This window comes from Stegastes partitus, unplaced genomic scaffold (assembly GCF_000690725.1).
Source record: "Stegastes partitus isolate 25-593 unplaced genomic scaffold, Stegastes_partitus-1.0.2 Scaffold2307, whole genome shotgun sequence".
NCBI classification, from domain to species: Eukaryota; Metazoa; Chordata; class Actinopteri; family Pomacentridae; genus Stegastes; species Stegastes partitus.
The window spans coordinates 7551-20355 of record NW_007580038.1 but is presented as its reverse complement, the minus strand read 5'-3'; the positions used below and the strand labels follow the sequence as shown (position 1 = coordinate 20355).

Here is a 12805-nt window from a genome sequence, read left to right as displayed (position 1 = left end):
TGCAGCAGTCTATCCATCAGTCCACCCTCACCTCTGTCCTCTCGCTCCTTTTTAAAGATCCACTCCAGACTACTGTTCATCAAGAACTGATGTCCCTCAGACTTCCAGCCACAGTCGATCTATCAGACTTAATGCAGAGAGTTGGCGTCTGAAATAGTTTTAAACTTATTAGTTTCTGTTTGCTTTGTACAAATCTGTGAATGCACCGTGATTGTCAGCACACATTGGTCACGTTTTCTGTTTAAAATAATAATACAACTATCATGAAGCAGGTTATTGTGATGATTTCTAAAAGTATGTAAATGTTCAGTCAGAATATGTGCATTAGTGATGCTTGTGTTTTTATATTTAACGTAGAGTGACACTAATTTCCTGACAAAAACAGCCACAAATGTCCAAATGTAGGTTGATGTTGACTTCTTACTTAAGTTCTCGATATGGAGAAACTGGGCTGAATAACTTGATTAGTTGAGCTCCCAGTTGGGAGTAGGGTTACGTTTATTTTATTGAAACTTCTGTGTGAGAAAGTTTATGGTCATGGTTACAGGTGTACGCTGTGACTATGCTGAGCAGGTAATGTATGCAGACCTTTTGCTGCTTTCGCTGCAGCATCACTGCATTTCCTCTAAATTCAAAGAAACTAGATACATCAGGCTTTGAAGCAGATGTAAAAACAGGTCGGTCTTCTATGTCTATTATTTACATAAGATATGCGCAACCCTTTTACACAGAAACGAGTCATGACGTATTTACTACTACTTTGTGTCAAGCAGGACTTACACTTTGGCGTCTTTAACACTTCATTGGCATTTATTTCGTCAGTGTCAGCCAACGATTGCTTAATAGCTTAATCTCTTACAGAGTCAACTGTATTGTGTAGATGTTAACTTCCCATTTTACACCAACTTGGTGAAAAAGTTTGTGACAGCGTTGTGCTGAATTCAAAAGCTGAAAACCACGAGCCCGTGCTATACGAGCGCTGCAGGTGTAGTAAAAAGATAAATGCTGTGGACCATCCACTGGGGGAAGTCTTCATACGTTTTGTGGTTAATGTAGTTGAAGAAATACGGTTCCATTGATGTGTCTGAAAATGTTATCCCTTAAACCAAACTTATCTGAGTTAACTCCCTGTAAGTGACTATAATTTGATACTTCCTGCAGCTCCGTCAGTGTAAGTGCCACAATGAGCACAATCATAGCGTGACTGTGATGCGAACCGTGGAGTAACAAGCTTAAGAAGACATTTGCAGTAAAACATTTTCTTGGTGATAACTGAGGTGGCCTCCACTGCAGAAAACATACTTAATGCCTGCACACATAGCAGAGGCACATCAGCCTACTAAGCTGACATCAGAGTGTGTGGTTTAGAATAGCACTCCTGACCTTCTCTCACAGCAGCCACTTCTGCTTTGAGTCTGTCTTCCACTGTAGCTGTATCTGTTCTCACATTGTCACTTGCTGAAAGGAGCATCACGACTCCCGTCAGGGTCTGCCTGAGCTGCATTCATCTCTCTCCTTCTTTTTGTTTCTCCCTCCATCCCCCCTGTCCATGCAGCACTGAAGAGCCCTGCAGCCTTTCACGAACAGCGGAGGAGTCTGGAGCGAGCGAGGGTGAGTGTCATAAGTACAGTGAGCGTCAGAGGATTTTCTTTAGCGAGGCAAAAAATGTTTATGCAAAAGCAAGACTTGTGTAAAACGTAACAAATTGAAACCTTGGCTGCCATGCAGACGGTGCAGTATGAAGCTTTGCATAGCAATTTGGTTGTTCGGTATTATTAGCATGTTTTTTTTTCACTGCTCATATTTAGATTTACCTCTCACTGTTGAGAGGAGCTGCCAACATGTTAGATTTAGATGAATAATCTGCACCTGGTGCGCTACATTCTACTACTGCCCTGTATTTTGCAATGGTAATACAACCAAATCCTGGTTTGTAGAGGCTCATGCAAAGTTGGCATGCGAAAAGTTGGCAAAAGTTCTTCCGCACAAATGTACCCCCCAGAAAGTAGTGAGAATGAACAAGAGCGAATTCATAGTACTGAACACACAACAGGAGACCTCTCTATGAGTGTGGTGTGGAGACAGAAACCACAAAATAGTATTTTATTGTTTTGGAGGCAAGTGTGAAGACTTAGTTTACTGTCTCCTTCTGTCTTTCTGCCTTTTCTGCTTTGTGTTTTCACTGTGTACTTTTCTTTCACTTTGTGCCCTTTTTCATGTGTGTTTCCCCTCGTTTCCTCTGCAGACCGAGGACTACCTGAAAAGGAAGATCCGGAGTCGTCCTGAGCGCTCTGAGCTGGTCAGGATGCACATTTTGGAGGGTGAGTTTTACTAATAAGTGAAACTGTATTTCAGGTTTCAAGATTTGCATTTTCTTATCGTCATTAACAGTTAATGTCTTAAATCAAGTAAAACACATGAAACCTTTTTGGAAGGGAAGCATACTGTAAACGAAACCGAACCAATTCCTCGTGATAAACTCTCGACATAGTTCCTACTTAACATTTGTGTGCAGACTGAGTTAAATAGTTTGATAGCGCTGCATGGGCCTCAATAATCAAGTCCTAAATTACTTTAAAAACAATTTCCCACTCACACTTCCCCATAAATCTTCATTACACCAGCTTTATGAGGAGACATGCTTAGTTTTTATGTTAGTCATTTTAAGTCTCATGTGTTATCAGTGCGAACAGCTGGTTTACTTTTGGTTTAATTTTTAAACTGAGCTTGAACTCAAATCGAGGAAGTGCTGAAAAAAAAAACGGCCCAAAACGCAGTATCTGTGATCTTCAGAGAGCCAATTTCCTATCAGAATATTTTGAGCATATCCACAGAGATGAGAGGATTATATGTCAGTTCACTTCCCGTATGTTACGAACCCACCTACCTGCTTGTATCTTGTTTTTGCTTTAGTTCAAAATGAATCTCTCGATAAATAAATTTGCACGTATGCATGATGTCCTGCTGTGCCCTCCACAGAGACGTCGGCAGAGCCGTCTCTGCAGGCCAAGCAGCTGCAGCTGAAGCGAGCGCGACTGGCCGACGACCTCAATGACAAGATATCTCACAGACCAGGTCCCATCGAACTGGTGCACAAGAACATCCTGTCTGTCAGCTGCCCTCTGCAGCACTCACCGCTGGGTAACTATACACCTCACAACATTTAGGTGCACTTGGGGACAGCACAAGATTCTCAGAACTTAACATTATAGATACTTAAAACACACCTATCACCATCAAATACGTATAAACACATGCATTTTAACATAATATGATATGATATATATATTCTCCAGTTGAACTGACTGAAGAGACAGTGAAATATACAGTAGATTAAATCACATATCGATAAACCAAAGAAGCACATTGATATACATTTATGACATTCAAACAAGCATGTTGGTGTTGTAATCCGTGCACACACACACACTTGCGCAACATTTGGCAACACTTGAACACTGCTGTATTTAGCTAGGCTTCTAAAGACAAAACACTGGACAGGTTGAGGTGCATTCAAACTATATCAAACGTCAATCCTGCGATGACTACAAGGGTTGTACTCAAGTTAAAACATGTTCACCTCCGCCGCTGTGTTGCCACTTTACCTAATGACAGTTGCTCCACCTCTAAGATCTGATTTCCGTTCAGTCTGTACACACGTCAGCTGAGTAATTACAACATCCAGGTAACGACAAGCAGGTTAGTGGTATCAAACTCAGTACTTAGTAATAGCTGTAGGATCTATAATTGCAGTAGATGTGATACCATTTAAACCTAACCACACAACTGTGTTGCTGAAATGACACAGCAAGCTTTGTTTGGACATAGTCCTGTTTTGAAACATGAGCTACAGAACATGCAGTGTTGTATAACTTCTCTAAAATTAGTCATTGTTGATTGCTAAACAGCAATGACTTTGTTTGACTGTTACGCATTGTGGGAAAGCCACGAATTGACCTGTTGTATCTTGGAGCCCCATTCCATTAACTGGGAAAATTTCCAATTTCTGCAACCATTTTCACTCTTTTACAGACCACAGAAGTTCATAACAGACCACCAAATGATGCCACAATGAATTTATTGTTTCACTGAATCTACAAATATTTCTGCTCTGTCACAGATTCCCCAAAGGGAGCCGGGGGAGAGAGCTCATCTTTAGATGAAGACAGCAGTGATGCTCTGTCACCAGACCAGCTAACCAATCACGACTCTCCCCTGAGTGCCGTCCCTCAGCTGTCGCCCTCTGACGTCCTCACCCAGAATGGGGACATGTCTCCCACACAGGTATTACAGCAGCATGCAATTTTAATCAAACTAAGAGAATGTAAAGAGGATTACTTACTAGAAATTATTTAAACCAAATACAAAGATTTTACATTATTAACAGGAAGCAAGTGATTCTTAACATGATCACACAAATAATGAATATCTTCTCATCAGTTTCTTACACAGCCCCCACCTCCACCTCCTCCGCCACCTCCCGCCCAGGTGAACGGGTCCGAATCCTCCCCTCTCCCAAAAATGACAAATGGGACAATGGTGACCTCTGCATCCTCTCGCCCCTCCAGTGGGCAAGTCAAGGTACAAAAAAAGCTGCTCTCTCCTTTGAATACTGGCTTGTTTTGAGTTGAACATCCTGCAGATTTCATGACTTATGAACAATTGTGACCTTAATCTCTATTTGTAGAGTAGCTATAACTGGCTAACCCTCCCTCATCTCTTCATTTCCTTACTTCCCCCTCTCCAACCCCATTTCTCATGGTTCTCTGCAGTCTCAGGCTAAGTCGAGTTCAGACCGTCCTCCCCAGAGACCTAAGAAACCAAAGGACAGCAAGCCCAAGGTCAGCAAGGTCTTTGTTTCATTTTCATTTCAGCAGACACTGATACAGGAGTTACAGCTCTGAGAGACTTCAGTAAGAGATTATAAATTACACATGAGTCAACAGATAAGGGTGGTTGTTTGAATCTTGTTTGACTACTTTTAATGCAGTTCAGCTTTGAAGAATTTAGATAGTGTTTGATATATTTTGATTTAGGTTTATTTAGTCATTCAACCTGCTGCTAAAACATTGTGAGAAATATTGACAAGCTAGTTGAAGGTAACTTAGTGCTTTTGGTGTATCTTCCCTCAGAATCATAGAGCAGGGGGGTTTCTGACCTTGTAGTGAAAAAGGAAGTGATAACATTTTTTGCGACCACGATATTCTCAGCACATCAGAATATAAACTTGTTTTTCTTAACTGAAAGTACTCGATCTTTTCTTGTAGCTGTGTTATAATTAAGGTGTTTCCTCCTACATGTACTAAATACACACACATTTCCCCTCGCAGTTTCTTGGTGTCTTTTTTACTCCTGTCCTGTTTTTTATCACTGTGGACTCATTTTTTTGCTGCAGTTTAAATTCTTTAAAATAAATTTTTAAAAAAAAATAGAAATAAAAAAAAGCAAAAACGAAAGTTGAATTTCTTTGATGATTTCTTTTAAAAACTGAAAAAAAATCTGGAATCAACATGTCAAGCATTTTAAGTTCACTGATGTTACTGGAAAAATGGTGTCTCTACTATTCTATAGACATTTTTACTACTGTTGGTCACAGCTCAGCCACTAATGACTTCACAGTTGCACCAAGGAATACAGAATTGTTTTGTTTTTTACAGAATTTGGCTAGTGTTAACCACATATTTTTAAACTAGATTTGTAGGATAAAGTCCTTTTGAATAAACTTATTAAGCTGAGCTTTGATTTCCATCGGAATGGCACGTCACAGATGAGTAGTGAACAGACTGTCGAAAAAGGTTGAAAATCTGACCATTATTTCTATTTTCGCATTCTTTTGCCCTGATAAAGTGTTGAATTTTTGTGATGTTAGATTTCTGCCTTTCAAACCTGCTGGTGTTTTGGGGTTCAGAAGGTGAAAACTTTCGAAATATACAGAATTCCGTTTGAATGTCTTTTGTTAACGTCTGTAGACCAAAACAAGATGAGTGTAAAACTTTGACAAACATTGTAAAAGTATTTAGGGATTGAGTTATCTCTTAACCTTCCCTCCTTCTCTGTGAAGGTGAAGAAGCTGAAGTACCATCAGTACATCCCTCCAGACCAGAAGGCCGACAAGGAGCGTCCGCCTCAGATGGATTCATCCTACGCGAAGCTCCTCCACCAGCAGCAGCTCTTCCTGCAGCTGCAGATTCTCAGTCAGCAACAGCAGCACTACAACTACCACACCATCCTGCCCGCCCCTCCCAAGTGAGTGTTGAGATGGCAGCCTGTGTGTGTCTGTGTGGTGTGGAAGCGAGGATGACTAATTTCAGTGTTTTTTTTGCGAAACGTCAACAAGTTTGACACCCTTCTTCGTATTAAGCCAGAACTTACCGCATGAAAAGTACATTTCTGCAGGCAGTTTTTTATTACAACTTCCTGCCTTCTCCAGACCTTTTGTGCTGTGGCTTCTTCTTTACACATTAGTGGTTTTTGTGTGAGTCTACAGAAGCTGGTACTCAAAGCGGAAGTCAGTCCTATCAATGTCAGTCAGTCCCTGCTCAGTGTGGCATAATGGCAAGCATTTGTGACTTCTGGGGTTGTTAAACATAAAGTGAAGCAATGAAAAGAATATTTATGGCTATTGTGATTAATACTTAGAAAAGATTTTAATGCAACAACAATGATGATAATGCTCCTTTGTACATTTACCAGAAGCATATTTGCATTAATCAGTGATCTGGCCTCAGTGTTACCTGCTTTGTCAGATAAAGAAGAGAGCTGTATACTAAAGGTATCTTTCACACAACATTAATAACTTCTTTCTTCCCACAGGCCACAAACCGAGCAGCCTTCAACAACCAACTCTGGCCCTTCTCCTTCACGTAGCATTCACACGACGACCACCACGGCCCTCTCAGGTCAGACCGGGCCTGCCCGTCAGAGCCAAACTGCAGTGGGAGGAGCCAAACCAGCCACTCTGCCGGCCAACCTGGATGAGTTCAAAGTAATTTAAACAGACAACTTTACCAAATGCTAGAAATCAAGCTGTTTAAACTTTTTATAGGCTGGAAAAACTAGAAAAATACAACTATACAAGATAAGATAAGATATGCCTTTATTTATCTCACATTGGAGAAATTCCCAGTGTTGTCAGCAGCAGTACACACAGATATACACACATAATAGACAAGATAATGTTTGAAAAAGTGTTTGCTGTTGATTGTTGGTTAATAAAAATAAACCCACGATCCAACTTTTTTGTGCACAAGCCTGAAAGACAGTCCCAAACTAAATTGCTTTTGATCCTGTCGTTTTCTAAGAGGTTTCTATTGAAAAGACTGCTGTCGTTATGCTGTCATATAATATAGGTTTAGCATAACCTCAGCCTCAGCCATAGCCTGCCCTGTGGCTCCTCAGAAATGTAACTACACATCACACAGACCACAAAAACAGGCCACTCTGTCTGCTTGCGTGTAATGTGACATGTTTACGTGGCTTATTAATTTGCCTAAACATAATGCTTCTGTAAATGTAATAGGATATAACTTTATCTGGATTACTGATAATGCCAACACATCCTGCTAATGTAGCCCTATGCCATTTTCTCATGTTCAGACCTAACAATCCATGTATAGGCTCAATCAGTTCTGCCACCTTTTTACTTTTCTGAGTCCAACACGAGCCACTTTAGTCAGCATTATTTGGAGTACACGAAGAAACTCAACACGGTGGTTTCCTGCTGACGAAAGAAAAAAAAAACAGTGAAGTCAATCACAAAGTGCAGCAGGACTCAAAAGTGTTTAATGGTTAAGTTTAAAGTTTGAACACAAACAATCTCTGAGACGAAACATTTGGCAACTGACCATCATAATTTTATTCACCAAGCGTATTTGCAGCAGCAATGTCAGCCCTCAGATGCCCTTTAACAGTCCAGCTAAATGAAGTTCCACTTAACTGCATGTTTTTTTTGTTTTTGTCTGTTCTCACTTTGAGTCAGTACCTGCTACATGAATGCTGCTCTGGTTTCTCATCCTCCAGGTTGCTGAGTTGAAACAAGAACTGAAATTGCGTGGTTTGACCGTCTCAGGCACCAAGAATGATCTCATTGAGAGGCTCCGCAACTACCAAGAGCAAAATGGCGGCAGCACAACAGTTTTGAAAAATGGGATATCTCAATCTGGCCTGCAGAGCACGACCTCAGCTAGCACCACCACATCCTCTCCAACCACGACTTCCACCCCCGACCACCAATCAGTAGAGGTTGGGTTTAAATTAGCTTTGTCCTCATTGGCTCAGGCGGTTCCAGGCCGGGTCATGCGATTTGGCAGCACCAGCTCGAGCCCTCCAGTGTCGCCTACTCCATCTGAGAGGTCGCTGGCAGGGATGAGTCCAGATGAGACAAGCTGCAATGGAGACATGTTTGGAGAGATGGTGAGACCTAAACACTACTGCCTTTGTTAAATGTATTCTTGCTGATGTTCTTCTTCCCCCAGACCTTCCCCTAACATACACTCTGTTTTGTTGTCCTTCAGGTGAGCTCTCCCCTCACCCAGCTCACCCTCCACCCCTCTCCTCAGCACCCATCAAATGTCTCTCCACTCTCGCAGCCTCTCTCTGTGGTCAAAGAGGAGATCCAGAGCTCATGCAGCCTGTCCAGGTCTTCACCTGCATCCGCCCATCCTCCAGAGCCCCTAAATGGAGTAGCAATGGACACATCATGTATGGACAAAGACCAGATGCTGCAGGAGAAGGACAAACAGATTGAGGAGCTAACTAGGATGCTGAAGCAGAAGCAGAGGCTGGTGGAAACTCTGAGGTCCCAGCTGGAGCAGGGCAAGATGGCAGGTGGGACAGTGGTGAAGAAGGAGGGAAATGAGAAGAGCAAAACATCCCCAGAGGTTAAACTCCAAACTCTAATAAAAGCCTCGGCCATCCAGCCCCCAACACTCCCTAACGGCATAGTGTTAAAGGTGAAGAAGGAGGTGGAGCCTGAGGAAGGAATGGAGGGAGTAACAGAGGAGGCCCAGGCAAAGAAGCTGGCCCAGCCAATGCAGTGCTCTCAGGAGACTCTGCTCAGGCTGCAGCAGATTCAACGGCTGCAGGTCCAGCAAACTGAGCAGCAGAAGCAGCAGCCGCAACCGAAACAGCAGCAGAGTCAGGTGCAACTGCAGAAAGTGGCGGAGGCTAAACTGAGCCCTCAAAAACAACAGCAGACGAAGAAAGACGCCCAAATCCTGCTCCGTCAGCAGCAACTGCAGCAGCTTATCATACAGCAAACCCAACACAAGCAGCTCCTGGACCAGCAGAAGTTAGCACAGCAGAAACTGGCCCAGCAGAAACTCACACAACAGAAGTTAGTGCAGCAAAACCAGCTAAAGCAAACACAAGGGCACATCCAAGCTCAGCAGAAGAACCAGGTTCAGCTGAAACAGGTTCAGGTGCAGATCCAAAACCAGACTGGGACAAGTCAGAAGCCTGTAGGGAGCCAAACACATCAGAGGAAGCAGCTGAAGGCTCAGCAGAGGCTGAAACAGCAGACGGCAGCAGCTACCACACAACAGGTGAGGCAGTTAGAGGTCCCACATTCCTGAAAAGTTCAAAATAACACATGGCCTCTAAAGACTGAGAGTACAAATACAGCACATTCCTCTCCTAACAGATTATATAATAAGTTTAAGTTTCCTTGAGTTTAAAAATGTAAAAATCTTGAATACCAGTGGAATAAAACAACCTCCTATGTGATTTCTGTTTCCAGGTGACTCCAGTTATCATCAACCAACAGAACGGCACTCCACTCCACACTCAAGCCATTTCATTAGACCTCCTCAAGGCCAACGGTACACCCACGCTGGTCACCGATAGCAACGGCAACCACTACCTGATAGCTCTTACCAGTAACACCACGGACGGACAGAACGGAGTGACCGCATTGGCCAAAACCAATGGACGTATCACACTGCAGGTACATGGTGCTCTCAGGGTTTTTTCTGGGTCAGAACGGGCCTTTGAGTGGTGACTACATATAAAATTAAGCATGATTAATGATGTGTGAACTTACTGAACAGAACTGTAAGTGCTTTCTCGGTATTTCAGGCTTTTTCATAAACAGAGACGTAAATTGTGCCTGAGTAAATTTAACTCTCATTGTGCCAAACATTTATTGATGCGGGAAAAACCCTGATTCTGATAATTCGATAAGATAGATCTAATTTAATCCTTAAGGGAATTCTTGAATACTTGAAATATTTATCTAGATATTTACCTAACAAAACAAAAACAATACTTATGTGTTACTTTGTCTACATGTAATTTTTCAGAGATTGCAGTCAACTCCAAGTAAACTCCCGAGCGCTGACAGCCAATCAAAAGAGCAGCCAGAGGTCGGGCCTGTAAGTCAACCAAACAAAAAGGTACGACAGAGACTCCATCTTACATGACAATTCCTTTACTTGTACATTTGTATGTAAAGATGCTAGCAAGTTACCCTTTTTTCAACGTAGTGTCTCACTTTAGGTTGCAATTTCTGCAGATGCTAAATAAATATGATGTAATTAAGTAATTAAAACTGATTTTATATCTATATCAAATGTAAGTCAACATAAAAGTTGTTTTTAGGCAAACACGTCTGCTTAACAAATGTAGTGCAACACTGTACCACATCAGTACCATCATCCTGCCACAAGGTGTCGCCACTGACATGGTTTAAAATCATCATCATCAGAATGTGGACTGATAAAATGTTAAGAAGGAGCCTGTTTTTCCAGAATATGACTTCACCAGCGAATCACAGTTGCAGAATGAACATAGTGATGTCTGTTTTTCTGCAGTCTAAATGTGTCTTTGTCACTCTCGTCCCTCAGGGACAGAAAGCTGGGCTTCACTTGGACACCAATGGTGCTCCACAGCCCAGCCTGTCAGCCACCGCTCCGCCCAACCTGCAGCCTTTCTTCGACGACATGTCGGACAATGAAAGCCAAAGCAACTTAATGTCACCTCTCAAGGTAACTCCAACACCCACGGTGCTCTTCAGAGCTCCAACGAGCATGTCATCTCTACTGCTCAGTCTCCCTTCACACGTGTTGTAAACCTCATTTAATTTTTCTTCTTGTTCTTCTCTTCTCTCATTTCATCACTTCATCTCACCATCCTGACAGAGAGAGGAGGTGTGTCCGCCTTACGACCGGCACACACTGTTCACCCCTCCCTCTCCCAAACCAAACACCTCCCTTCCTCCTCAACGCTCCAAAGTATGTCCTCCAGTCTGTCTTTTCTTTCCATCCCTTTTGCAGTATTGATCTCTTTTCTGTCTCTGCTTCCATCTTCCATCTTCTCACACTGAGCCATGTGCTCAAGTTACTGAACTCAGAGGACAGTTTTGTGCTCGACAGCTGCATTGATGTTTTGGTTGGATTTGCTGTGTAATAATGGAAGATTGTGGTGCTCTTCTTGATGTGTGTTTGACTTAACAGCATCACATCATCTTTTATTGCCATTAATCAGTAATGTGAAGGCGGTTCTATTACTTCTTTGTTGTGTTTTTTGACTTTACTCACTTTCCTCCGTCTGCCTGATTCACTTCTTCCTAATTGAGTTATTGTCTGTTTGGCCAGAATGCTTTCGGTAGCTGTGGTAAATGTGTTGCATTTAGATGTGAAACGTCTGCAGGAAGAAAATAGTAGCTCACTGATCAGTCAAGTGTTTCCAGGCATGACAAAAAAGTGAGAACTGAACTTGTCTCAACAGCCACAATGCATTATATTCAGGTCTTGCCGTCCTAGTTTTAGATTGAAGTCACTCCTGCTACAACCTGTTTTTGTTTTATTTGCATAAAGCCTATTTAACAGCACAAACCAGACAACTTGAAAGCAGATGGTCTGTGTTGAATCTTTTAGATCAGTTTCCAGATTCAAGATGAATTTATTTATACACATTTCACCAACAATTCACTACACTTTAAGCAAGTGTGCAGGACTTTTACATATGAGTGGTCCTCCATGACATTCAAGCCCTTACCAAAGGAGTTCACACAGTGCTGATTAAGCCAGCAGAAGGTCAATCTGTATTTGCAGTTCACCAGAGTTTTACATCTGGATTCTGTGGCGACATTTCCACCTTGGCACACTGGTAGAAATGTGTTTTACGTTTACCAGCAGAAAGTAGAACTACCACAGTGACAGGGACAGACTAGGCTCCAGCAACTAGGAGTATGGTGGGAAAAAAATAGAAAGTGTCCAAGAAAAGTGTCAAATAAAAAAGAAACGCAGCATTCACAGTAAGGAATGCAGTGTAAAAAAGAAAGTGATCAACAGGGAAGCATTGTCCACATTCAAAGATGAGGAGGGAAAACTAAATGTCTTCACCTACATATTTATGTTATGAAGCATCTCCACACAAAACACCAGATTATGATAAAGAAAATATATCTGGAAAGCAAAATTTCTGTTAAAAGACACAAGCTTGATTTTTACTGGCCAAGCAACCAGTTATTATTTTAGGTTTTATGGTATAATCATATGATCTATGCTTGGCTAATTTTTCAAAGAAGTAAAGGCCAAAAAATTTAAAGTTTGTTTCTGTTTTTAAAGTGTAGTTTGTGTTTGCATGTGTAACTGGTGGCTGGTGGTTGATGTGTTCCTCTCTGTCAGCAGGAGAACGGTGTGAACAGCCAGCAGATGGACGACCTGTTTGACATCCTGCTCAAGAGTGGAGGTAAAACGCTGCTGCAACACTCTGAGACCAAGACATCATTAGTCTGTCGGTCTGTATTGATGCCATTTATCTCTGACTGTCATCCTTTAGAAATCCCGGGCTTCAAGGCCAACCC

General features: G+C 42.1%; 1 protein-coding gene across 1 annotated transcript in view; it reads left to right on the top strand.

The window, feature by feature from the left end:
• mrtfab (myocardin related transcription factor Ab) overlaps positions 1-12805 on the top strand; it is a 46617-nt gene that overhangs the window by 32291 nt on the left and 1521 nt on the right. The window contains exons 5-20 of the mRNA XM_008304736.1: positions 1556-1611; positions 2246-2321; positions 2980-3141; positions 4121-4284; positions 4441-4581; positions 4773-4841; positions 6062-6246; positions 6814-6985; positions 8020-8412; positions 8514-9542; positions 9737-9943; positions 10299-10391; positions 10842-10982; positions 11136-11228; positions 12627-12690; positions 12781-12797. Of these exons, the coding sequence (XP_008302958.1) occupies positions 1556-1611; positions 2246-2321; positions 2980-3141; positions 4121-4284; positions 4441-4581; positions 4773-4841; positions 6062-6246; positions 6814-6985; positions 8020-8412; positions 8514-9542; positions 9737-9943; positions 10299-10391; positions 10842-10982; positions 11136-11228; positions 12627-12690; positions 12781-12797 (3062 nt within the window). The remainder of the gene's footprint in view (positions 1-1555; positions 1612-2245; positions 2322-2979; positions 3142-4120; positions 4285-4440; positions 4582-4772; positions 4842-6061; positions 6247-6813; positions 6986-8019; positions 8413-8513; positions 9543-9736; positions 9944-10298; positions 10392-10841; positions 10983-11135; positions 11229-12626; positions 12691-12780; positions 12798-12805) is intronic.